Source organism: Chiloscyllium plagiosum, unplaced genomic scaffold (assembly GCF_037043375.1).
Source record: "Chiloscyllium plagiosum isolate Xiang-an unplaced genomic scaffold, Cpla_swu_hap1 HiC_scaffold_6, whole genome shotgun sequence".
Taxonomy (NCBI): Eukaryota; Metazoa; Chordata; class Chondrichthyes; order Orectolobiformes; family Hemiscylliidae; genus Chiloscyllium; species Chiloscyllium plagiosum.
The window spans coordinates 112,725,060-112,752,819 of NW_028270144.1; the positions used below are offsets into that span (position 1 = coordinate 112,725,060).

The 27,760-nt window shown below is 42.8% G+C and overlaps 1 protein-coding gene across 3 annotated transcripts in view; it reads right to left on the reverse strand.

Annotated features, from left to right (window-relative positions):
* Positions 1 to 1,372: 1,372 nt before the first annotated feature.
* Positions 1,373 to 27,760, reverse strand: part of oca2 (oculocutaneous albinism II) — a 546,847-nt gene continuing 520,459 nt past the window's right edge. For 2 of the 3 annotated variants that reach the window (XM_087987811.1, XM_043692287.2), the window contains one exon: positions 1,374 to 2,908. In XM_087987811.1, the coding sequence (XP_087843937.1) occupies positions 2,821 to 2,908 (88 nt within the window). In that variant the 3' untranslated portion in view covers positions 1,374 to 2,820. Of the gene's footprint in view, positions 2,909 to 27,760 lie in introns of all 3 variants that reach the window. The other variant, XM_043692289.2, reaches the window with a different exon arrangement.

Here is a 27,760-nt window from a genome sequence, read left to right on the forward strand (position 1 = left end):
AGTAGTTAGTCCACACCAAGAGGAACCTTAAAAGTTTAAATCTTCTCATCTAAAAAAAGATATATTGTAATTGGAGTCAGTCCAGAGAAGGTTTGCTAAACTGATACTAGGTATGGAAAGGCTGTCTTAAAGGTTAAATCGGTTGGGTCGGTCCTCATTAGAGTTCAGAAGAATGGGCGACAATCTTACTGAAACAAGATTGTAAGGGGACTGACATTCCGGCGAAGAGGCTTTTCAACCCTATTAGGTCTGTACTGACCTATCCACACTAATCCCACTTCCCAGTACTTGGCCCATAGCATTGAATACTATGAGATTTCATCCTCATACATTTTAAAGGTTGTGAGGTTTCCAGTCTCTCTCACCCTCCCAGGCAGTACATTCAGATTCCCAGCTCCCTCTGGGTGAAAAGAGCTACCGTTGAAATCCCCTGTAAACCCCTTGCCTTTCACCTTAAAGTTGTGCTCCCTCATTATTGACCCTTCAACTAAGGGGAACAGCTGCTTTTTATTCACCCTATCCATGCTCCTCATAATCCTATATACCTCAATCAGTTCGCTTTCCCAGCTTCTCGACTCTACAGACAACAACCTGAGCTTATCCAGCCTCTTCTCAATGTTTCAGCCTAGGTAACATCCTCTACAGCCCTTACAATACAATCACTTCAGAGGCTAGATGCAGAAAGATGTGTTCCCCAGTGGGGGAGGCTAGGACCAGAGGGCAGCATCTGAGAATAATGAATCACCCAGTTAGGACAGAGTATTGGAAGAATTTCTTCTCTCAAAGGGCTGTGAATCTGTGCAAGTCTTTGCTGCAGAGAGATGTTGAGGCTGGGTAAATAGTGCACTCAAGGCTGAGATAGACAGATTTTTAATCAGTAAGGGAATCAAGGGTTACAGGGAAAAGGCAAGAAAATGGAATTAAGGATAATCAGACCAGATGATCCCTTGAATAATGGATGAGACTCAATGGGCTGAATGGTCTCCTTCTGCTCTTACATCTTATGGTTTTATGTATGAATCAGGAGGAGAGAGTGAGGACTGTAGATACTGGAGATCAGAGTCGAGAGTGTGGTGCTGGAAAAGCACAGCAGGTCAGGCAGCACCCGAGGAGCAGGTGTATCGACGTTTCGAATCCTGATGAAGGGCATATGTTCAAAATGTCGATTCTCCGGCTCCATGGATGCTGCCTGACCTCCTGTCCTTTTCCAGCGCCACACTCTCGATCTTATGTATGAATCAGACTTCCAAAGAAGCACATCAAATTAAAACATCAAATCAACACTTGAATGGAAACAAAATATAAGTTATATAATGATAAGCAGCAAAGTAACAGTCCCTTGCTGTGTGTCTGGGTGGCTGAGAAAGAGAATTGTGTCCTGCCAAGGGCAGCCAGGATTGAATAGTGGCGAAATGTGTATTCCACAGAGTGAGTCAGAAAATGCATTATATCATACAAGGAGACTTTATTTCAAATCAGCAGCATGTTTCAAAGTACTTTTGTTCTGCTCTCTCAACCTCTTAACAGTCAATATGTGCTCCTAGTACAGCAGCTTAATTCAAAACCCTTATTTTAAAATAGTGTCAGTGAATTGACACTTGCAAATTGTATGGCCTGCTGTCATAGTAGAGGTATTTGATGCATTGGGAAAGGTAAAACGATGGTATTTTCATGCTGCTGATCCAAATTAGGGTCACCACCGACTCTCTCTTCCCTTTGAAGAGGACCCCTACGCCTCTCTCACTCTCTCTCTCTGTAAGCCTCATGTGAACACGTGGATTCAGTCAATTTCTTTGTAGTTGTGCTTTTTTCTCTTTTATGTTTTCCTTCCCTCTTTCTTTTGTTGTATCATCTTTCTCACTCTCTCTCTCTCTCTCTCACACACCCTTTCCTCTTTCTTCCTTTCTCTCCAAGGGGAAACAGGATGGTGGACAGTGCAAGCTGACTGTCCAGCTGATGAAACACAGCAGAATCCCAAAGCATTTTCACGCTCGCCTGCCATTTACACTGAATCGGCAATCCAGCAATCCTAAACTAACACAGGTCTGTATGAAAACAGATTGTTGACAATTTGCTTATAATTTTGTTTGCTAGAACAGGTTTTATTTAATATTTGAGAACACATTCTTTTGTAATAACCTGCATATATTTGTCTTTTCGATATAAACTTTAGTTGCTGCCTTTTAGTGGTAACTAAACATCAGTCACAGGAGAAAGTGAGGAGGACTGCAGTTGCTGGAGATCAGAGTCGAAGAGTGTGGTGCTGGAAAAGCACAGCAGGTCAGGTAGCATCTGAGGAGCAGAAGAGTCAATGTTCAGGATTCCTGATGAAGGGCTCACGCTCGAAATGTCGATTCTCCCGCTCCTCGGATGCTGCCTGACTGGCTGTGCTTTTCCAGCACCACACCTTTCGACCATAAACATCAGTAACACTCAGGGTAATTGTTCACTACATGGATAAAGAACTAGTAGTACATGAAGATTTTAAATGAGTTACAATTTGTAATTTTTAACAACCTTTAAGTTAGCCCCTGCTTAAACAATGTATTTGATTTTAACAGTAATGATGTTTTTGCCATGAAGATTATTCCCTTGTTGTTGGTTTTATGTCACACTTTGCACTCATGCTCGCTACAATGTATAGACAAGCACAGGGCAGGGTTGGTAAATGGTCTCAAAAATACCCGTCAATAGGTTAAACCTGTGAATTGAACAGTTAGTTCGCTTTGCAGCGTTGCTCAGTATTGTATGATCCATAAGTTGTTGAAAATAAGCATCATCCTCCATGGACAGCGCCTCCTTTGTTCTCTTGAAGTCAGTTCACAAGTTCCATCCCAGTACAACATGAACAACGAGTAGGTAGCACATGCCAATAGTTGTGGAAACAAGCATCATCGGAAAGCCCAATCTGAAAGGAAAGTAAGGACAGGAGAATAATTAATGGCAAGCCGTAAGAGAATTTAATGCAATATGGGACACCTCTCAATAAGGATTTGCTCTACAAGAAAGCTACCCTTGTTTGGACACCAACTCCTGAATGCCAATCGTGTTTTGGGAATCAGGAATACAAGAAATCTGGATAAACAGCAGGAGCTAAGAAAGCTGTCTGGAGACAGCAGTAGGTACATCCACTGCAGAAATGAAACAGTTTCCCAGAGTGTAAGTAGAAATAAAAATTGTTGTGTTTCTATAATGTGAGCAATGTCCATGAAGCTAGTTTCAGACCCAAAGGATAAGTTTACATTTTATGTTTTTGGATGTACTATTACCATTCTTAAAGGTAGTGATGAATATGCTTATACTGATAGCAACACTCTTCTAGCATTAGCATGGCCTATTCTTTCATGAGAAAGCTAAGCCATGTTCCAAAAGCAATAATGAAGGATAACAACAATAACAGAAACAAAACCAGAAATTGCTGGAAATGCTTAGCAGATCTGGCAGCATCTGTGGAGAGAAATCAGAGTAAATATTTCAGTTTGAGTGACCCTTCCTCAGATCTCAGTTCTGATTCATATATAAACCCATAAGAGCAGAAGTAGACCATACAGCCCATCGAGTCTGATCCTCCATTCAATGGGATCACAGCTAATCTGATAATCCTCAATTCTACTTTCTTGACTTTTCCCTGTAACCCTTGATTCCCTTATTGAATAAAAACCTGTCTATCTCAGCATTGAATACACATGTGAACATCCCTCTGCAGGAAAGAGTTCCACAGATTCACAGCCCTTTGAGGGAAGAAATTCTTCCATATTTGTGTCTTAACTGGGTGATCTGTTATTCTGAGATGCTGCCCTTTGGTCCTAGCCACTCCACAAGGGAAACACACCTTTCCGCATCTACACTGTGAAGTCACCACATGACACCAGGTTATAGTCCAACAGATCTGTTTGAAATCATAAGTGCTGCTCCTTTGTCAGGTGAAGTGGAGAGAAGCACCCAAGATAGAGATATGGAAGAATTTCTTCTCTCAAAGGGCTGGGAATCTGTGCCTCTGTACTTCCCTCCAACACTCTGAAAGCTTGTGATTTCAGATAAACCTGTTGGACTATAATTTGGTGTCATGTGACTTCTGACTTTGTTCACCCCAGTCCAACACCGGCACCTCCACATCCTGGCTATCAAGTGATTGCATTGGAAAGGGGTGTAGAGGATACTCACCAGGGCATTACCTCAGTTGCATCATTGGAAAGAGGTTGGCTAAACTCAGCTTGTTTTCTATAGAGCACAGAAGGTGGAGAAAGTGACCTGATTGTGGACAGTTCTGAGGAAGAGTTCACTGGACCCAAAACGTTCACTCTGATTTCTCTCCACAGATGCTGCCAGATCTGCTGAGCTTTTCCAGCAATTTCCATTTTTGTTTTGTTTCCAATTTCCAGCCTCTGCAGTTCTTTCAGTTTTTATCAACAAGAAACTTGGAAGGAACAGATCCAAATAGACAATTCAACAGTCCATATTAGTGACAATCACTTGGTTCTCAAAGTCTTTCGGTTCTGAGGGAAAGGAATTCTGAACAATACTCTTTGGGTTCCAAGGAGAGAATGAGTCAGCTTAAGAAGTACTCTGGATGCTCATTTGAGATATAAAGCAGAAAGTTTGGCAGAATGGATGTATCATCATGGTTGGAACTGAACAAGCAAGGGGCAATGTAACCAGCAAAATGTGCGTGGGATTTAGATCAGATGGGATGCTAACATTTGAAAATCTCCAACTTCAATCTAGTCGGTTCCATTTTCAATACAGAGGAACACAACAGACTTCTGAGAGACGTTATCACTTGTTATAAAAGGGGCAGTCACAACATAGATACAAAATCGGCTGAGAGATAGGAAACAGACACTAATAGAGAATGCTGGAGAAACCTCAGCAGCATTTAGCTTTTGTCAGAGAGGAACTGTGAATGGATATGGTTGGAAAGTGGATGACTAAAAGGAGATCTGACAGACGTTTTCAAAATCACGAGGGGGCTGGATCGAGTAAACAGAGAAACTGGTCTCACTTGCAAATTGATCAAGAACAAGAGAACAAAGATACAATGATATTTGCAAAAGAAGCAAGCATGAGGTAAGAAAATACTGTTTCATTCAACAAATTTGGATACTGAACTGGTTGAAAGGTAGAAGACAGAGGGTGGTGATGGAGGGTTGCCTCTCAGACTGAAGGCCTGTGACCATTTGAGTGCCACAAGGATCGGTGCTGGGTCCATTGCTTTTCGTCATTTATATAAATAATTTGGATGTGAACATAGGAGGTATAGTTAGTAAGTTTGCAGATGACACCAAAATTGGAGGTGTAGTGGACAGCAAGAAAAGTTGCCTCAGATTACAACAGGACCTTGATCAGATGGGCCAATGGGCTGACGAGTGGCAGATGGAGTTTAATTTAGATAAATGCGAGGTGCTGCATTTTAGAAAAGCAAATCAGAGCAGGACTAATACACTTAATGGTAAGGTCCTGGGGTGTGTTGCTGAACAAAGAGACCTTGGAGTGCAGGTTCATAGCTCCTTGAAAGTCGAGTTGCAGGTAGATAGGATAGTGAAGAAGGCGTTTGGTATGCTTTCCTTTATTGATCAGAGTAGTGAGTGTAGGAGTTGGAGGTCATGTTGTGGCTATAGAGGTCATTGGTAGGCCACTTTTGGAACATTGTGTACAATTCTGGTCTCCTGGATGTTGTGAAACTTGAAAGGGTTCAGAAAAGATTTACAAGGATGTTGCCAGGTTTGGAGGGTTTGAGCTATAGGGAGAGGCTGAATAGGCTGGGGCTGTTTTCCCTGGAGCATTGGAGGCTGAGAGGTGACCTTATAGAGGGTTATAAAATCATGAAGGGCATGGGTAGCGTAAATAGACAAGGTCTTTTCTCTGGGGTGGGTGAGTCCAGAACTAGAGGGCATCAGTTTAGGGTGAGAGGGAAGAAATTTAAAAGAGACCTAAGGGGCAACATTTTCATGCAGAGGATGGTGTGTGTATGGAATGAGCTGCCAGAGGAAGTGGTGGAGGTTGGGACAATTACAGCATTTAAAAGGATCTGGATGGGTACATGAATAGGAAGGGTTCAGAAGGATATGGGCCAAGTGCTGGCAAATGGGACTAGATTAATTTAGGATATCTGGTTGGCATGAATGAGTCGGACTGAAGGGTCTGTTTCCGTGCTGTACATCTCTATGACTCTCTGACTCTATGTGGTTCAGATCTGGAATATGTTGCCAGGATATGTGGTGGAGAGAGGTTCAATTCAGGCATTCATAAGGGCATTTGATGATTATTTAAACAGAAACAATGTGTGGGGGATAAATGCAAAGGTGTGGTATTAAGTTTTGATACTGATATGGACAGCCAATTCAGATACAATGGGCTGAATACCCTTAAAACTTTGGTGATTCATTGTAATGTTTTTGAGGATTGGCGAGTAGCTAATGTTGTTCCTCTGTTTTAGAAGGGAAATAGGGATAATCCAGGAAACTGTAGACCGATGAGTCTCACATTGGTGGTTGGAAAGCTATTGGAGAGAATTCTCAGGGATAAGATTTACGTGCATTTGGAAAAGCAGGGCCTAATTAGGGACAGTCTGCATGGCTTTGTATAACTTGATTGAACTTTTCAAGGAAGTGACAAAGTTGATTGATGAGGGTGGAGCAGTGGATGCTGTCTGTGTGGATTTTAGGAAGGTTGACAGTGAGGTCCCTCATGATAGTCTCATCGAGAAGATTAAGATGCATGGAATCCCCGGTGACTTGACTGTGTAGATTCAGAGCTGAAAATGTGTTGCTGGAAAAGCGCAGCAGGTCAGGCAGCATCCAAGGAACAGGAGAATCGACATTTCGGCCTAAGCCCTTCTTCAGGAATGAGGAAAGTGTGTCCAGCAGGCTAAGATAAAAGGTAGGGAGGAGGGACTTGGGGGAGGGGCGTTGGAAATGCGATAGGTGGAGGGAGGTAAAGGTGAGGGTGATAGGCCGGAGTGGGGTGGGGGCGGAGAGGTCAGAAAGAAGATTGCAGGTTAGGAAGGCGGTGCTGAGTTCGAGGGATTTGACTGTGACAAGGTGGGGGGAGGGGAAATGAGGAAACTGGAGAAACCTGTGTAGATTCAGAATTGGCAATGCCCATAAAATGCAGAGGGTCATAGTGGAAGGGTGCTTTTCATGGTTGGAGATCCGTGACTAGTGGTGTTCTGGAGGGATCCATACTGGGACCGCTGCTGTTTGTGATATATATAAATAACTTGGTTAAAATGTAGCTTGATGGGTTAGTAAGTTTGCAGATGATACAAAGATTGGTGGAGGTGTGGATAGTGTAGAAGGATTTTAAAGGATACAGCAAGATATAGATCAGTTGCATGTATGGGTGGAGAAATGGCAGATGGAGTTTAATCCAGGTCAGTGTGAGGTGCTGCACTGTGGGAGATCAAATAGTAAGGGCTAGTATACAGTTAATGGCAGGTCCCTGAACAGCATTGACGCACGGGGGATCTTGGGGCTCAAGTCCATAGCTCCCTGAAAGTGGCCACACAAGCAGATAGGGTGGCAAAGCAGGCATATGGCATGCTTGTTTATTGGTCGAGGAATTGAGTACAAGAGTCAGGCTGTCATGTTGCAGCTTTATAGGACTTTGGTTCGGCCACACTTAGAGTATTGGTTTCAATTCAGTTCTCCACATTTCAGGAAGGACGTGGAAGTTTTGGAGTGGGTGCAGAAGAAGTTGACCAGGTTGCTGGAGTCGAGGGTTTGAGCTATAAAAAGAGGCTTTGGGTTGTTTTCTCTGGAGTGGTGGAGGCTGAGGGGAGACTTGATAGAAGCCTATACAATTATGAGCTGTATAGATAGGGTTGGCGGTCAGACTCTTCTTTTTTCCTAGAGTTGAAATGTCTAAAACCCAGGGGCGTGAATTTAAGGTGAGAGGGGAAAGTTCAAAGGAGATGTGAGGGGCAAGGTTTTTACAGAGAGTGGTAGGAGTCTGGAATGTGGTTTGGTGGTGGAGGCAGACTCGATAGGGGCATTTAAAAGACTGAATATGAATAGCATATGAACATGTAAGGAATGGCGGGATATAGATCATGGGCAGGCAGAAGGGATTAGTTTAATTTGGCATCATGTTTGGCACAACATCATGGGCTGAACTGTTCTCTGTTCTCTGTTTTATTGCCAAATGATGGGGACTGGTGAATGGGAGTTGGGATGATTAATCTGATCTCATGAATCAAGTTGGTCATATTAATATTGCACTGCGCTGCATGCTCCATATTTAGCATGCCTTTGTGCAAGGAATCCTGGAGTTCTGGACTCCCTGAACTTTTTCTTTCCTCTTGCTCACAGGACCAACCTCGGTAAATATCAAAACTTGGATCTGTAAAATGACGTCAAGTGAAACTGGAGTAAGGAGAAAAATGTGAATACCTGAAAACATTGCAGGGTGAATGATCAAGCAACAAATCTTCTGTTACCCAGGTAAATCCTGTCACTGCTTTTAGCACTTATTTCACAGCCTCTGCCAATCCAGCCAAGCCTCTCTCACTCTTCTAGCTATGGCACCTTCTCTCCTCATGCTTTGGCTCCACCATCAGTGGCACAGCCTCCAGCCACCCACCCTCACCAGCTGATATTCTCTACCTGAATCCCCCTCTCCACACGTCACATGCCTGCTCATGATCATGCTACCTTCCACACACCTGCACTCCATCAACCCTACAGTGTGGGCGTGACTCCCTTTTCTTTTAATGGGAGGGCTCACTGTTTTAAGAGAAGCCATATATGTAAAAGGAACACTTCTGAATTGTCCTGTCAAGGCGATGTACAATAATTGTGTCATGTTTTATAATCCAAGTGTGTTCACACCAAGGCAGTTTATGTCCTTTAAACAAGCTTTCACGTATTCAGTTAAACCATATTTGTGTTACAAATGAGCTAAAAATATCCTCAACATTATTCATATAGTTTTTTTTTGTGCTGAGATTGTCAATGGTAAAGAATAGAGGATTTTTCCTCCACTGGCACTGTTCTAAATATTTCTAATTCCACTGCAGGGTTCTATCGCCTCACCAATTGGCATCTCCTAGGCAACAAGGGCGTGAGTTTCAGCCTTTTGCTTACAAAAATGTTCACAGTGAGTATGATTCTTCTGGCTTTTAAATAATCAATTGCAGGAAAAAAATGAAAAAAAGTGAAAAATAAACGTGGGCTATTCAATGCAGTGGAAAAGCACTCTCAGGTAATTTGTTTCTTACTATAGTATATAAAAAAAACAAGTTTATCTCTGCTAAAAGGACAGTGCCTTTGTGAGCTCTAAGATCTGTTATTTATTCCAGAGTGAAGGAAAACTTGTCCAAAGCAATGCAGAGTTGGTGAGATTGATGTTGAACAGTGTTGGAGATATTAATGAGGTGTCCTGAACAGTTCAGTCAATTAATCACCCAGTTGGAAGATTACAATAAATATCCCCCCACTGTCTGAATCATTCCCATTGACAGTATTAGTACAGCAGATAATGAACATAAGAAAACTGAAAGGTCATAGTGCTGGAATACGATCGAGTTTTGACTTGGTATTCTTTTGTAAATGAAACACTGCCATCACTAACATAGCAGGTGAATAACTCCACTACAACTAGATCATGTAAACAGCAGGCGGGCATTTATGGTTCCTGCTGGATCCGGGGCTGTCAGATCTGGGTGGGTGCTGATGTGTCGATGTTGGGGAAAAGGGGGTGAGGGAAGACAGGGGGAGGGGGTGCTCAGGTTGGGGCACTCAGGTTGGGGCACAGACAGAGGGGCCGCATGTTGGAAGTTGGGTCCAGTGGCATTTATGAGAGTTGGTTGGGGTTTTGCAAGACAAGGGTACAGTAGAGAGACTGAAGTCAACGTAGTGACCGTGAGGGTCAGTATAAGTGATTGGGGTATCAATGTTATAGTTAACTAAGAATGGGAGAATGATTTAATCCCACTAAGTCTCTAGCTCTCACTCAGATTTGGGGATTTTTTCCAGAGGGTTTAAGATGACAGGTGTTTGCTCTTTGGAAGTTTCAACATCTGGGGGAATTACAATGTAGTCTGTGTATTGGGATTGCCGAGAGCTCCCAACAGGGTGTGTCTGGTCTCTGTCGAAAAGTGTGGCGCTGGAAAAGCACAGCAGGTCAGGCAGCATCTGAGGGGCAGGAGAATCGATGTTTCAGGCATAAGCCCATTCCTGATGAAGGGCTCTTGCCCGAAACATCGACTCTACAATTCCTCAGATGCTGCCTGACCTGCTGTGTTTTTCCATGCCGACACGTTTCGACTCTCTGTCTGGGCTCTCAATATTCAGAATAGACATTTGGATCAATATTAATTTTGCAACTAGCCAACCGTGTCTATGGTATGTTGCTGGCTCTCTGAATACTTTTGTTGATTTCTACATGATTACAACTCTGATTGTCTTCAACTAAAATAAATTGCTCCTGGATGGTTGCTAAAAATCATCTCCAGTCTGAGTGGTAATCCAGCATAGCAGTGAACAAAGTGCAGTACAGACTAAGGGGTTTGGGGATGTGGATATTATAAGAAAGTTAAGAACGAGGGGCAAGAGTAGGCAATTCAGCCCTTTATGTCTATTCCACTATACAATAGGATCATCAATATTAATAGACTGATCTCACCTTGGCCCCAATTCTATTTCCCAGTCCACTCTCCATCACCCTTCAACCCATTATTCATTTAAAATCTGTCCATCTCCCCTTAAATTTACCGAATGTCCCATCATCCATTGCACTTTGGAGTAAAGAATTCAACGAATTCATGACCGTTTGAGAGAAGTAATTTGTCCTCATCTCTGATTTAAATCTGCTCCCCCTTATCCTAAAACTAGAACCACAAGTTTTAGATTCTCTCAATAGGAAACTTCCTTTCTACATCTGCTCTGTCAACCCCTTTTTGCATTTTCTCCATCTCCTCTCATTCTTTTAAACTTCAGAAGGTATAGGCCTAAACTGCTCAATCCCTCTTCATAAGGCAAACCCCTCATCTCTGGAATCAATCTGGTGACCCTCCCCTGAACCGCTGCCAGTGCAACTACATCCTTCCTCAAGTAAGGCGACCAAGATTGTATGCAAGATTTAAATAATAAAAGGAAGATCCCAATTAAGGGCAGATGTTGCTATTGGCCCACTCTGGTCTAAATGGAGAATCCTGCAAAGTACAAAATACATTATCACATCATAGAATCAAATGGCACGGAAATTGACGCTTTGGTCCAATATGTCCATAAAAACCAGCTTTCCCAAAATAAGCTAGTCCCATTTGCCTGCATGTGGCCCAAATCCCTCCAAACCTTTCCTACTGATGTACCTGTACAAATGTTCTAAATGTAAATGTATCTATCATTTCCCTTGGCAGTTCATTCCACGCTCAAACTACCCTCTGCATGAAAAAAGGGCCCCTCAGGTCCTTTTTAAATCTTTCTCCTCTCATCTTAAAATTATCCTTTCTAGTTTTGAACTCCCCCACCCTAGGGAAAAGATCTTTGCTATTCACCTTACCTATGTCCCTCATGATTCTACAAATTTCTATAAAGTCATCCCTCAACCTCCAACACTTCAGTGAAAAAAGTCCCAGAATATTCAGCCTCTCTTGACAATTCAAACCTTTCAATCCCTGCAACATTCTGGTAACTCTTTTCTGCACACTTTTCAATATAATAATATCCTTTCTATCACAGGGCAATCAAGACTGTGGAAAAGGATATGGATGATATTGACTGCAGGGAAATAGATGGTGACATCTTGCAAAATGTCCAGATTACAGAGGAGGAAGTGCTGGATGTCTTGAAACGGTTAAAGGTGGATAAATCCCCAGGACATGATCAGGTGTACCCGAGAACTCTGTGGGAAGCTAGAGAAGTGATTGCTGGGCCTCTTGCTGAGATATTTGTATCATCGATAGTCACAGGTGAAGTGCCAGAGGACTGGAGGTTGGCAAACGTGGTGCCACTGTTTAAGAAGGGTGGTAAGGACAAGCCAAGGAACTATAGACCAGTGAGCCTGACCTCGGTGGTGGGCAAGTTGTTGGAGGGAATCCTGAGGGACAGGATGTACATGTATTTGGAAAGGCAAGGGCTGATTCGGGATAGTCAACATGGCTTTGTGCGTGGCAAATCATGTCTCACAAACTTGATTGAGTTTTTTGATGAAGTAACAAAGAAGATTGATGAGGGCAGAGCAGTAGATGTGATCTATATGGACTTCAGTAAGGCGTTCGACAAGGTTTCCCATGGGAGACTGATTAGCAAGATTAGATCTCATGGAATACAGGGAGAACTAGCCATTTGGATACAGAACTGGCTCAAAGGTACAAGACAGAGGGTGGTGGTGGAGGGTTGTTTTTCAAACTGGAGGCCTGTGACCAGTGGAGTGCCACAAGGATCGGTGCTGGGCCCTCTACTTTTTGTCATTTACATAAATGATTTGGATGTGAGCATAAGAGGCACAGTTAGTAAGTTTGCAGATGACACCAAAATTGGAGGTGTAGTGGACAGCGAAGAGGGTTACCTCAGATTACAACAGGATCTTGACTAGATGGGTCAATGGGCTGAGAAGTGGCAGATGGAGTATAATTCAGATAAATGCGAGGTGCTGCATTTTGGGAAAGCAAATCTTAGCAGGACTTATACACTTAATGGTAAGGTCCTCAGGAGTGTTGCTGAACAAAGAGACCTTGGAGTGCAGGTTCATAGCTTCTTGAAAGTGGAGTTGCAGGTAAATTGGATAGTGAAGAAGGCATTTTGTATGCTTTCCTTTATTGGTCAGAGTATTGGGTACAGGAGTTGGGAGGTCATCTTGCGGCTGTACAGGACATTGGTTAGACCACTGTTGGAATATTGCATGCAATTCTGGTCTCCTTCCTATCGGAAAGATGTTGTGAAACTTGAAAGGGTTCAGAAAAGATTTACAAGGATGTTGCCAGGGTTGGAGGATCTGAGCTACAGGGAGAGGCTGAACAGGCTGGGGCTGTTTACCCTGAAGCGTCGGAGGCTGAGGGGTGACCTTATAGAGGTTTACAAAATTATGAGGGGCATGGATAGGATAAATAGGCAAAGTGTTTTCCCTGAGGTCGGGGAGCCCAGAACTAGAGGGCATAGGTTTAGGGTGAGAGGGGAAAGATATAAAAGAGACCTAAGGGGCAACCTTTTCACGCAGACGGTGGTACGTGTATGGAATGAACTGCCAGAGGAAGTGGTGGAGGCTGGTACAATTGCCATATTTAAGAGGCATTTGGATGTGTATATGAATATGAAGGGTTTGGAGGGATATGGGCCAGATGCTGGCAGGTGGGACTAGATTGGGTTGGGATATCTGGTCGAAGGGTCTGTTTCCATGCTGTACATCTCTATGACTCTATGTGCTCCAAAAGTGGCCTCACCAATGTCCTGTACAGCTGCAACATGACTCAATGCCAACTAAATTTGAGGACATTGCCCATTAATGCCCATTTTTAGATGCAGAAAGAGCACAAGACACATTAAAATCTGCTGCTGAATTTCAAGAGTATTCCGTTAGAGTTTCAGTGTCTCAGGGGCATTACTCAGCATCCACCCCTCTGCATTATCCAATAGCGATAGACATTATGAGTGCAGTCATTAATTTTTGTTCTACTTTTTGTGATCCAGGAGCACTGTAAGAAATTATTATTATCATTTAAAATGCTCCTAAAATGTCCCATGACCAGATGCTGCTGCCAGGATCTTCCTGTCCTCCATTATTCAGTACGCAATGAACTTACCAAAAATAAAAACAAGAGTAGGAAGTTTGCTACCCATAGCTAAAACAGGAGAAAAGAGCAGGTAATTTTTTAGCTACAGTTCCTTCATTGGAATAAAGCTCAAAGGCTTTATACCTGAAATTTCAACTTGGGAAATTGATGGTCTGTGTGAAGGGAGTGGAGTGAAGTGAATAGTCAGTCATATTGCTATTCAATGGCAGTGTCAGTGCCTAGCATTAACTAGAAACTGAATTGGACTAGCCATATAAATGCTGTAGCTGCGAAAGCAGGTCAGAATCTAGCAATTCCACAGCAGTAACTCATTTCCTGTATCCCCCAAAGCCTGAATGCCATTTACAAGTGACACGTCAGGAATAATAAAAATGAAAATTGCTCAAAACAAAATGATCAACAGGTCTGGCAGCGTTTGTGGAGAGAAGGTCTAGTAACTCTTGTTCAGAACTGAAGAAGTTGGGAGCACCTTAGAATAGTCTCCACTTCCCTGCAGCATAAAAAAACACTCGAGACATTCAACACCACCCAGGACAAAGTAGCCTCATTAATTGACCCCACGTCCTGTTTTGATTTATTTGATTTGATTTATTTATTGTCACATGTATCTTTTTAAAATATTGCAACGACAGGTGTTGTAGAGTGACGCCACCCTCCAGTGCCATCTTAAAACACAGAAAAATAAACCAAAACTCAGAGCAAAAAGGCAGAAAAATTAAGAAATAAAGAAAAAGTGTCCAACTTTACAGTATTTCCGGTTTAGTGCTCCGTCATGGATCAAGGGCCTGGTGACGAGGCATGAGTCCCATTTGCAGTGCTACTGCCACTGGAAAGTAAGTCGCCCATTCTTCAGCACCATCTTGCTTCCACCAATGCCCTCGCCACTGGACCTCGTCAATGCTGGACCTTGCAGCTCACACCTTTATCATGCACTCCCTCCACCACAGTAGCCATGGTTTATACCATCCACAAGATGCACTGCAGCAATTCATCAAGGATCCTCTCTCAGCACCTTCCAAGCCTGCAACCTCACCCAGAACGGCAAAGGCAGCAGATGTAAGAAAACACTGTCCGCAAGCCACAGGTCATTCTGATTTGGGACCATATCGTCATTCCTTCATTGCTGCTTAATCCAAACCCCAATGTCAATGCATCTCCAACCCGTGGACTACGGATATTCACGAAGACTGCTCACCACTATCTTCTCGGGGGGGAATTAGGAATCAGCATTGAAAACTAGTTGATGAAATGAAGGGAGATGGAGGTGGGTGGAACAGATGTTAATTTTGACGTGCTGGGGAGGTATCCTGATTAGGCAGACCAGCAGGCATCCAGGAATACTACTGTTGGGGGTTAGAGTGGATGACAGTAAGTGAGGGGAGATATTGCACACAATAGAGAGAGTCGTAGAGCCTTGGTTGAAGGCAGGTTCAGTAACAGTGAGAGAGTGCATATGAGGTGTTCAAGACAAAATGGTGACACATTCACTGGCAGAGCTGAGAACATCTTTGTCCTTTTTCCTACATTCCTCCTGGAGCTGGACTGATAACCCAGACCAAGCTGGCATGATCTGGTACTGTGACCTCCTCCAGAGGTTCTAGGGGAAGAGGATGTTCAGTCTGTTCACTATCCCCTGTCCACCATGGCCTCCAGTTCCTTGTTTACAAAGTTGGGTGACTACTTTCCCTCGTCTGCCGTGACCAGGGCAATTGTCAGGAACTTCGCAGGGCACCTCTCAACTGACCGTCTTTGACCAGGTGCTGTTTTGGGCGGCTTGGTGGCTCAGTAATTAGCACTGCTGCCTCACAGCGCCAGGGACCCACGTTCGATTCCAGTCTCAGGCAACTGTCTGAGTGGAGTTTGCACATTCTCTCCGTGTCTGCGTGGGTTTCCTCCGGGTGCTCCGGTTTCCTCCCATAATTCAAAGATGTGCACATTAGGTAAATTGGCCATGCTAAATTGCCCATAGTGTTCAGGGATGTGTAGGTTAGGCTCATTAATCGGGAGTAAATGTAAAGTAAAAGGGTAAGGGGATGGGTCTGGGTGGGTTACTCTTCGGAGAGTTGGTATGGACCTGTTGGGCCGAATGGCCTGTTTCCACATCGTAGGGATTCTATTCTATGATTCAAATACCAGAACTTGATTATAAAGAAACTACAAAAGATATAATTGACCTCCAATAACACCGGGTACTGAAACTGTAATAATCCATTACTTTTCATTCTACAAAGATACCTTTTCAATCTTCGATAGCAAAAACAGTAAAACAATCATCCTTAAAGAAATATACTTTTTATGGCACTGTCACAAATGACAACATAGCCTCTTAAAATATTCATATCTGTTTATGGATAACATTATTTGGTTATGGCCATCTGCAATTGGTAGAACTTAAGAGGGAGGTTGTCAAAGCCTTATGAGCAGGGCCTCAATTGCAATCATTTATTTGGACATAATGACAGCAGTAAAGGCAAGGCGAAGTTACCACAGCCCCAGAAAACCGTGGGGCTGCTCTCTTGGTAGACAGAGATGGCTGGTAGTGGTTTAACCTGAGGGTAGTCTCAGGTAAGGGGGAGAGACAATGAAGGCAGAACCTTCATGGTAACCTCAGCCAGGAACTGAACTGGCATTGTTGGTGTCACACTGCAGCACAAACCAGCCAACCAGCCAACTGAACTAACCAATTAACTAATCTGGAGAGATTAGCGCTCTCCTCTTATAAAGTACAACTGCTGGGTTTTCTTTCTATCTTTTTCTTCTTGCAAGATGTCCTGATGAGTGGCATGCGAGATGAAAAGCTTCAACAAAATGGGTAATTTTTTTAGCCATATTCTGTGCCAAATTTAATAACTTCCCATTTTCCCACATTACACTCCATCTACCAGAAATTCCTCAATCGTTTTATCTTTTGATATTGGTCTACATCCTTGTTATGTCATCTTCACAAAATACTTTCCTACCCATCGCTGTGTCTCCTGAAAGTTCAGCCAAGATTTTGATCTCCTCATCCAAATCGTTGACCCGAATTTGAAGAAGTTGAGGACCCAACTTGGAGCCTCCACCTGTCGCATCATTCTAATCTGTAAAAGGTTTATGCACACTCTTCATTTTCTGTCAGCCAATCAGATTTCTATCCATGCAAGTATGTTAACCCCCACACCATGAGCTCCCACTTTGTGCAATGATGTTCTTATGTGAAAATCTGGTCAAATGCCTTGTGGAAATCCAAGCACAATTCAACAACTTTTTATCCACTGTGTATGTTACTCTTCAAAGGATTTAATTGCTTAAACAGAATTGCCTTTTCGCAAAAACATTTGATTACCTTGAACTTTCCAAGTACCCAACTATAATATCCATAATGACCAGAGAGAAGAATAGTTGGACAGACAAAGGAGTGGATAACAATCTGTTTGGGAGGGTGGATAGCTGTTAATGGAGACTGTTAGTGGCTAACAATAGGCAGTGTCTAGATTAGAGTGGTGCTGGAAAAGCACAGCAGGTCATGCAGCATTCGAGGAGCAGGAAAATTGATGTTTCAGGCAAAACCCCTTCATCAGGAATAGAGTGTGATAATAAGGCCTGTTGTGTGGGGTTGGGTGTTAGAACATAGGAATGTTCAGGCCCTAAATTTATTGAACTCGATATTGAATCCAGAGGGCTGCAGCACTGCAACAAGCCTGAGACACAGATGTTGGCCAGGGAACAGGAAGGTGTGTTAAAGTGGCAGGCAACGGGAAGCTCAGGGTCTTTTTTGCAGGCAGATGTTCTGTGAAAGCAGTCACCCAGTTTTGGCTTTGTTTCCCCAATGTAGAGGAGACCACACTGTGAGCAGCAAATGCAGTAGACTAGATTGTCAGAAGTGTAGGTAAAGTGCAGCTTCACCTGGAAGATGTGTGGATACGGAGAAGGGTGGAGGTAAATGGGCAGGTGTTATATCCTCAGTGGTTGCACAGCAAGGTGCCGTGGGGCTGTAGGGAGTAAAGGAAGAGCAGACCAGGGTGTCCCAGAGGGAACGGTGCCTACGGTAGGCTGACAAGGGAGAGGAACATGTGTCTAGTGGAAGCATCTCACGGGAGGTAGTGGAAATTGTGGCTGATGATCTTCTGGATGTGGATGCTGGTGGGATGGTAGGTAAGGATCAGGGGAACCCTATCGCAGCTGTAGGAGGGAAGAGAGGGGGTGAGGGCAGATGTGTGGGAGATGGATCAGACCTGGTTGACAGCTCTGTTGACAATGGTGCTGGGGAATCCTCAGTTGAGGAAGAAAGTGGACATTTTGGAGGTTCGCTTGTCAAAGTTGGTCTTATTGGAACATACGTGACAGAGACGGAAGAACTGGGAGAAAGCAGGGTGTGAAGATGTGTAGTCCAGGTATCTGTGGGAGTCGATGGATATAAATGGCCAGTCTATACCCAAAAATGGAAACGGAGATGTCGAGGAAGGGAAGGGAGGAATCAGAGATATACCAGGTGAAATTGAGGGCGGAGTGGAAATTGGAGCAAAATTGATAAACCTTTCCAATTCCGGATGAGAGAGGGAAGCAGCACTGATGAGGTGATCAATATAGCGGAGAAAGAGTTGCAGGTGAGGGCTGGAATAGAAGTGGGAACAAGGAATGTTCCACATACCCCATGAAGAGACAGGCGTAACTGGGGCCCATGTGGGTACCCATGGCCACCCCTTTGACGTGAAGAAAATGAGAGGAGTTAAAAGCGAAGTTGTTGAGGGTGAGGATGAGCTCAGCCAAACAGAGGATGGTGACGGTAGGTGGGGACGCTTTATTCCAGGAAGAAGTGGAGAGCCCTGAGATCATCCTAGTGGGGGATGGACATGTAAAGGGATTGCACATCCATGGTAAAGGGGAAGCAGCTGGAACATGCAAACAGGAAATTCTGAAACTGGTGTAAAGCGTCAGAGGAATCGCGGATGTACGTGGGCAGGGACTGGACCAGGGGAGGCATGGTAGGAAGAGATGAGTTCTGTGGGGCAGGAGCAGGCTGAAACAATGCGTCAGGCCGGACAGTCCTTTATGTGGGTTTTCAATAGGAGATAGAAGTAAGCTGTGCGGGGCTGTGGGCCTATCGGCTTGGAGGCAGTGATGGGGGAGTGCATTAGATGTAATGAGGTCAGTGACCGTAATTGATACAATGGCCTGATGTTCCATGGTGGTGTGATGCTCCAGGGTGGGACGGGAGGAGGTATCTGAGAGCTGGTGCTCAGCCTCTGCAAAGTCGAGGTCAGTTCACTAGACGACAACAGCACCACCCTTACCTTAACGTGTCATATGAAAGGCAGCGGCTCTGACATTGCGGCGCCCTCAGAACAGCATAGAGTCATAGTCATAGAGATATACAGCATGGAAACAGACCCTTCGGTCCAACTCATCCATGCCAACAAGATATCCCAACACAATCTAGTCCCATTTGCCAGCACCCAGCCCATATTTCTCCAAACCCTTCCTATTCATATACCCATCCAGATGCCTTTTAAATGTTGCAATTGTACCAGCCTCCACCACTTCCTCTGGCAGCGCATTCCATACATGTACCACCCCTCTGCATGGAAAAGTTGCCCCTTAGATCTCTTTTATATCTTTCCCCACTCACCCTAAACGTATGCCCTCTAGTTCTGGACTCCCCCACCCCAGGGAAAAGACTTTGTCTATTTACGCTATCCATGCCGCTCATGATTTTATCAAACTCTATAAGGTCACCCCTCAGCCTCCAATGCTCCAGGGAAAACAGCCCCAGCTTGTTCAGCCTCTCCCGATAGCTCAAATCCTCCAACCCTGGCAACATCCTTGTAAATCTTTTCTGAACGTTTTCAAGTTTCACAACATCTTTCCGATAGGAAGGAGACCAGAATTGCATGCAATATTCCAAAATATGCCTAACCAATGTCCTGCACAACATGACCTCCCAACTCCTGTACTCAATAGTCAGTCCAATAAAGGAAAGCATACCAAACGCCTTCTTCACTATCCTATCCACCTGCGACTCTACTTTCAAGGAGATATGAACCTGCACTCCAAGGTCCCTTTGTTCAGCAACACTCCCGAGGACCTTACCAGTAAGTGTATAAGTCCTGTTAAGATTTGCTTTTCCAATATGCAGCACCTTACATTTATCTAGATTAAACTCCATCTGCCACTTCACAGTCCATTGGCCCATCTGATCAAGATCTTGTTGTAATCTGAGGTAATCTTCATCACTGTCCACCACACCACCAATTTTGGTATCATCTGCAAACTTACTAACTATACCTCTTATGTTCAAATCATTTATATAAATGATGAAAAGTAGTGGAACCAGCACCAATCCTCGTGGCACTCCACTGGTCACAGGCCTCCAGTCTGAAAAACAACCCTCCACCACCACCCTCTGTCTTCTATCTTTGAGCCAGTTCTGTATCCAAATGGCTAGTTCTCCCGGTATTCCATGAGATCTCACCTTGCTAATCAATCTCCCATGGGGAACCTTGTCGAACCCCTTACTGATCACATATAGATCACATCTACCGCTCTGCCCTCATCAATCCTCTTTGTTACTTCTCCATAAAACTCAATCAAGTTTGTGAGACATGATATCCTATGCACAAAGCCATGTTTACTATCCCTAATCAGTTCTTGCCTTTCCAAATACATGTACGTCCTGTCCCTCAGGATTTCCTCCAACAATTTGCCCACCACCGACGTCAGGCTCACTGCTCTACAGTTCCCTCGCTTGTCCTTACCACCTTTTTCAATAGAGGCACCAAGTTAGTCAACTTCCTGTCTTCCGGCAGCTCACCTGTGACCATCGATGATATAAATATCTCAGCACAAGGCCCAGCAATCACTTTTCTAGCTTCCCAGAGTCCTCAGATATACCTGATCAGGTCCTGGGGATTTATCCACTTTTATGTGTTTTAAGACATCCAGCACTTCCTCCTCTGTAATATGGACATTTTCCAAGATGTATTTCCCTATAGTCTATAAGTTCCATGTCCTTTTCCACAGTAAACACTGATGCAAAATATTCATTTAGTATCTCCCCCATCTCTTGTGGCTCCCCACAAAGGCCACTTTGCTGATCTCTGAGAGGCCCTATTCTCTCCCTCGTTACCCTTTTGTCCTTAATATATTTGTAAAAACCCTTTGCATTCTCCTTAACTCTATTTGCCAAAGCTATCTCATGTCCCCTTTTTGCCCTTCTGATTTCCCTCTTAAGTATACTCCTACTTTCTTTATACTCTTCTAAGGATCCACTTGATCTATCCTGTCTGTACCAGACATATGCTTCCTTCTTTTTCTTAACCAAACCCTCAATTTCTTTAGTCATCCAGCATTCCCTATACCTAACTGAAGTTTCGGCCTGTGATTTGTGAGGTGAGGCTTGGCAAAATTAATTTCACGAGGAGAAAGTGAGGACTGCAGTTGCTGGAGATCAGAGTTGAGACTGTGGTGCTGGAAAAGCACAGCAGGTCAGGCAGCATCCTAGGAGCTTATGCCTGAAACGTCGATTCTCCTGCTCCTCGGATGCTGCCTGACCTGCTGTGCTTTTCCAGCACCACACTCTCAACCAAAATTAATTTCACCCTGAATATGTAGATCGAGGAGAGAAGGGCAATCCTCAACTGATCACTCTTGGATATGTTCAGGTACTTGAGGTGAAAAGACAGTATTTTCGATAGTTGCATTTAAAGATATTCACCACTACAAAATTAAACTGTGCCATTCAACATTACCTTTCAACGCTGAGTTTATAATTTACTGGTTGAAATTACCCATTAAGAAGGAAATACAATAAAATCTACTGAGCCCACTTTAATTAAAACAGTCTCTTAAGTAATAACAATAATGTTTATGAAACAATAACTTGTATTTCTACAGTACCTTTAATATAATATCCCAAAGTGATTCGCAGAAGTGTTTTAAAACCAAATACGACACAAGACCACATGAGAAATTATTTCCTTTCACGACCAAGAGCTTGGAATGTTTGAAAGGAAGGAAACAATTGGAATGGTGGAGAGATTAGGGAGAGATTAAGGAGAGATGAGGGAGGGAATTTCCAAGCTGGGGACCTAGGTCACCAACACTGGAGCAATTACTATTGGGATGCTCCGAGGTCAGAATTAGAGGAGCATAGATGTCTCAATAGAGTTGGGGTGTTAGAGGAGATCACACAAATAGAGAGGGGCAAGATCATGGAGAGACTGTAAAACAAAGATGAGAATCTGATCAATTCCAATGTCCCAACTGCTCCATTTCAGATGCTGTATGATGTCAAGAAAATTAATCTTGAGCTATCGGGCCAGGTGAAGTTACAGGATATGCTCAAAATAAGTTGTTTGCAAGTTCACATATAGTTTAAGATGTTTCACTCCATATGCACATACATTTTAATCAATTTTAAGAAACACTGTGAAAGTGAATTACAAAATAATTCAGGGAGAGTTCTTTTCATTCAACATAATGCTCCAGAATGAGAGGGTCTCAGTATATTATAAATGCCGAAGTGTTTTCTTGTGTACTGTACCTACCAAATCATAAACATCAGAATTATTGTGATCATTTATTTAAACATATGCAAAATAAATTTGGTGTTAGATATGGTGCACCAATTCACAGGCTGGACACATCAGTGCTGCAATGTCAGAGGTGCTGCCTTACATTAAAAAGAGGCCCCTTCTGCCTTGTCACATGGATATAAAAGGTATTCTGTTATTTGGAAAGCATGTTACCCTATGTCCTGGGCAAGATTGATCCCATAATCAAAACCACCAAGCATAAACTGGTCATTATCATTGTGTTGACTATGGGAGCTTGCTGTGCACCAAGTGGCTGGCTTTCCTTTTCTTCAGTACCCCAGAAATCACCTTTCAAACGTATTTTATAGAATCCCCACAGTGCAGAAGCAGGCCATTCAGCCCAGGGAATCCACAATACCTCTCTGAGAAGCATCCCACCCACCCTGTAAAATGGTTAATCCACCTAATCTAGGCAGCCCTGGGCACGATGTGCAATTTAGCATGGCCAATCCACCTCACCTGCACATCTTTGGACTGTGGCGGGAAACCCACGCGGACACGGGGAGAACAGGCAAACTCCACACAGATGGCTGTAATCTGCTGAGTGACCATAATGCTCTAGAAAACACTGACAATGTCAGACTGTGGATGCAAAAAGATCCGGTCCTGGCAAATCTAAAACAGCTAGCGGTGATGGGGGAAACCAAAAGGGCCATCACAACCAGATCACAGTGGGAGGCAGCATTTTATTATGGGGAGCAATTGTCCTGAGCAAAGGGGTTCCAGTGACTTTGGCTCAACTTGTGACCATTACAGGTGATATAGAAATACAAATACTTTGCTTTGTACAAAAAGAAGGAGTTTGCAATTATACAACTCCTTTTATTTCCTTAAAACATCTCAAAACCCTTCTTGCTGAAGACAATTTGTGTTCTGGAAGTAGATACAAATGGTAATGTGACAAATTACGAGATAATCTCTTTTTAGTGGGACTGACAAAGGCATTGAACAGGATGCTGGAAGAACCGTGCTGGCTTTCATACATTGGTATGGAATCATTTATACTGAAGTAGCAGATGGGGTACTGGATTAATGCCTCATTTGAAAAGCAGTAACAATAACATCGCATTACAAACAGGAACAAGGGTAGATCAATTAGCTGCTTAAGTCTGTCCTGCCTTTCAATGAGATCAGGACAGGTCTTTTTTTGAAATCCACCAAATTAACTGCATCAGTTACACATCTGGAACACGGAGTATAATTCGGGACACTGTACCTTAGAAAAAAACATATGCATGCCTACAGATGGCGTCAGCACATACATTCTGCATTATTTTATATTGAGCACACATGATAATAAATTATTTAATTCAATATATCATATATATAATGCAGAATCACCAAACCTTTGCAGGAGTCTGAGGGTGTAAACAGGAGCAAAGTGTACATACTTGAGGCCTGTACTCTCTTGAATACTAATGGTTTACTGGTAATTTGAAGGAGGAATTTAAGCTTTTGAAGCAATTTGATCATATAAATCAAAGGCAACAGCATTTGCAGGTGAGGAAGAAGGGCTGTATCTCCAAAATGAAAGCCAGGCCATTCAGCTATCTGGATGTATGAGGGCTTGATACAGCAACTGCTCTGCCCAGCACCGTAAGAAACTACAGAAAGTTGTGAACACAGCCCAGTCCATCATGCAAGACAACCTTTCATCCACCAATCTTCACGTTGCCACACAACGACAGCCAACATCATCAAAGACCCCTCCCACCCTTCCAACTTCTTCTCTCAGGCAGAAGATACAAAAGAAAATACACACATACTGACAGATTCAAGAACAGCTTCTACACACAGTTATTAGGCTTCTGAGTGGACTTCTCAAATTTCAAATCTAACGTTGATCTTGCTTTTTGTACACCATCTCTGCAGCTGTAACTTTGTATTCCTTGCTCTGTTCAATCACCTTCTGATGTTTGTGTCTTTGTATGTTATGATATACTGCACTGCACATAAAACAAAACTTTTTACTGTACTTAGGTACGTGACAATAATAAATCAAACCAAATCAAATCAAATCAGGAGAGAAGTCAAAATAGAATTCTTCATGCAAAGGGTGGCAGATACATGGAACTGTCTCCCATATGAAGCAATGGATGCACATTCAATTAATCATTTCAGATCACAGATCAATAGATTTCTCCTGGACAAGGAGGGGGGTAGAGTTAAGAAAAAAGACTAATCCTGATTGCACTGTATGGCAGGACATACTGGAGCAAGTACCTAGCCTAATCCTATTCCTATGTTTGTCTGCAGCATCAGGATTGATAATGCAATCACATTTCTGAAATGGAACTTGAATTTTCAGCATTGTAAGTCAAGGCAAAAGGACTGAGCTACACAAATCCCCAGCAGGCACTGTCACTTTGGAAATGTAAACAGAAAGCAGGAACAGAATCTATTAACTGACAAGAAAAACTCACGGAAAATTCCTCGCCGTCTTCCAAACGCAATCGAGCAGAGTCCAGAAGCTGCCACAACTCATTAGCTGATGGAACCTTTGCAATCTTCCTGTACACTCATGGCTGAGACTGAAATGACATTCTGAAATCTACCCTTTGTATTTTGTCTCTGACTGCTGCTACTTTGAGAAGATTATTTCTTAAACAATTAGCTGCAAATGGGATCAAGACAACCTCTGGTTTTACATGAAGCCACAAAAATAAAAGCATTTGTAAAGACTCGTCAGCAGATATTGAGCAGGGAAAAGCTCACAATGCTCTCCAAGGTGGAGATTCTGTGTGGAAAAATCTTCAACTAGAAGGTGAACTGGGTTTTCATGTTGTGAATATGACACACTGTGTGGACGATGTCAAACATTTAGAAGCTTTTGCTACTATTAATAGGGTTAGGGTTAGGCTTGAAGAAAATTGATAAACACATACTCAAAACCAATATTGCCACTGGATCTAGTAAGCACTACAAAAGCTATTTTTTCCATTCCTGCCTGATGTCAGCTCCCTGGTTCCAGTTTGAATTTCACCAGGTGCTTGGCAAAATCATGCAGGTGACTCTGTTTGGGAAAATCAAGGTTAGCAGCAGTTTAGGTATTAACCCCGCCATACTGACTATTCTAAAAACACCAACCCTTACCTCTCATTTCCAAAATAAGATTCAATTTACAATCAGCCCCAAATTATCATTGTTAGTTTTATTCAACTCTCAATTTTTTTTGCCTGTACTAAATAATTCTGAACTACAGTGCAAGCTTAACATGGAAGGTTGCAATAGAAAGAATGAAAAGACAGCTCCTAATCAGCCTGCAAACAGACAAACAAGTCAACAATTAATGGTGATGAACACAGTGCACACTGCTACCATCTCCTTGCCAGATGTCGGCTAAGTCTCTGCTTTGATGAAACATCTGTCTCCTGAACTCTACAGAGGAATCCTTTCAATGAAGGATAATTTAACAAAGTTGGGAGGCAGATGAGTATGGTACAGGTCACAGAGGGGTGAGGGTCAATTACTTTATCCTTTCCCTTATGCAAGACGTCTGTGGGATAGTTGACGCCACACAATCCCTTGTTTTCCCGACAAAACACATTTTTGTTTGCTGTGAATCAATTATAATAATAGCCACAGAAGAGATTAATGAGATATATTCATTTTACTAGCAGCTGGAGAAAGATGATGGATGACTTTTAATAGGAAGTGGTGATGCAGCACCCAATAATTGCTGGCATCAAACTGAAGCCAAACTTTTGAAACAGGATTTATCATATCTAACAGACTGGTTCAATCTTCCTGAATGGTTACTTGTCACATAAATAATGAGCTCCATTTCCCTGGGGATTGCAGAATAAGTCTCACTGGGTAAAAAATGCATAATGCATTTAGCAGCTTAAATGATGGGAGGTTGCCTTCCATAAAGTGTTTTATCTAATGCCTTAATATTTAAAAAATGGGTGCGCATATTGTGATATTGAAGAATCTAACAGGCATTTATTGCACCATACTATTATACATAAATGTTATTATATTTCCAGGCACACTAGTTAATAGAATGAAAGTAAAATGGAGTGTGTGATCCTTCTACCCTCAGGTCACAGGCTAGGCTACAGGTAATGATGTCGTGAATATGTCTCTTAAAGTTTGCTGACCGTGAAACATAAAATAACCAAAAGGGGAAGACTATGTGAGATTTACATAAATTGACTCTGAGGCCTTCCTTGTGGTTTTTCTATATCTTTATTATGTTGCATTTCAGAGATTGACTCATAATCAACTGACTGTAATGTCTTGCCTTAACACACTATAACTTGTGGACAAACTACACACCTACATTTTGAAATACGTATTCTCAGGATGATTTTTTAAAATCCCAGATACTTCCATTGTATTGAAGAGGAGGCCTCTGTTTAACTTGTCCTTAGCAAAAGACACCAGGGTAAAATAATTGAAACACTTTCTAGGAACAGACATCCTGAAGATCACTAACGCTCTAATTAATAATTAAATTGCCTGCTAGCATTAGGTAAAGCAGCTAAATGATATTTTGGTAGCTCAGACATGAACTAAAGGCTTCTCCTGATCACTGAGAGCTGAATAGGAGTCATGTAGTCATGTTTATCTAGAGGTATGCTAAGTTTTCACTGTTCACTTACTGCTAGAGGTTTGAAGATGGCCTTTGAGGTCCAAAATGAATCTTTCTCAGACACTTTATGTCAATCTTTTGTCAGCTCTGTATCAGCATTGATACCTGAAATTTTCTAAAGGCTTCACTCTTATAGGAGCTAGTAGGAGGAGGAGCAGAATGCTTGCTCACAAAATCATAGCACAGGAGAACTTTCATTCTTTGGACCTGCTCCACCAGGACCGTTAGTATCACTTTTCAGAACCTGTGCACTCTCTCCCTTGGTTTCTGACAATGTCTTGACATACTCTGTTGTATGTCAATCAGCTCATTCCTCGCCTTTTGTGGTAAAGTGTGCGCAAGGAGACTGCTTAAGCTGTTCCATAATGGTCAATGTTTGAGCTAAGCGAGCAGGAGTCTCTTTCTGCTGTTCCAGCCTAGTTCAAATGTTGTTAGTCATCAATTAGTCCTATAATAGGAGCCAAAATCTGATATTTAAGCTGGTGCATCTCTTATTCCCACAACAGATAATTAACGCCTGTGATCTGCTGAGCATCAAAGTTACCCACCATATTCTTTGCTGAAGTTAAGTGCAACCAAGTTTACAATCACAAATCAAAGACAACATCAACACTGCCAACTGGCAGAAAGGAATCTACACAACAACAAATTCGATTCAACAATTCTGAATTATTTGTTCGACCCTCTATTTGTAAACTTATATTAGGTTTCAAAGAGTTGAACACATAAATTTAACATTCAACCTTAGCTTTCAAATCAATAGCTAATTCCCACCCGTCCCCACCAATATCTTTAGCCAAATATCATTGTACATGCCAACATTACCTGACATAGATTTGTTCTTCCTTTCCCACTCTT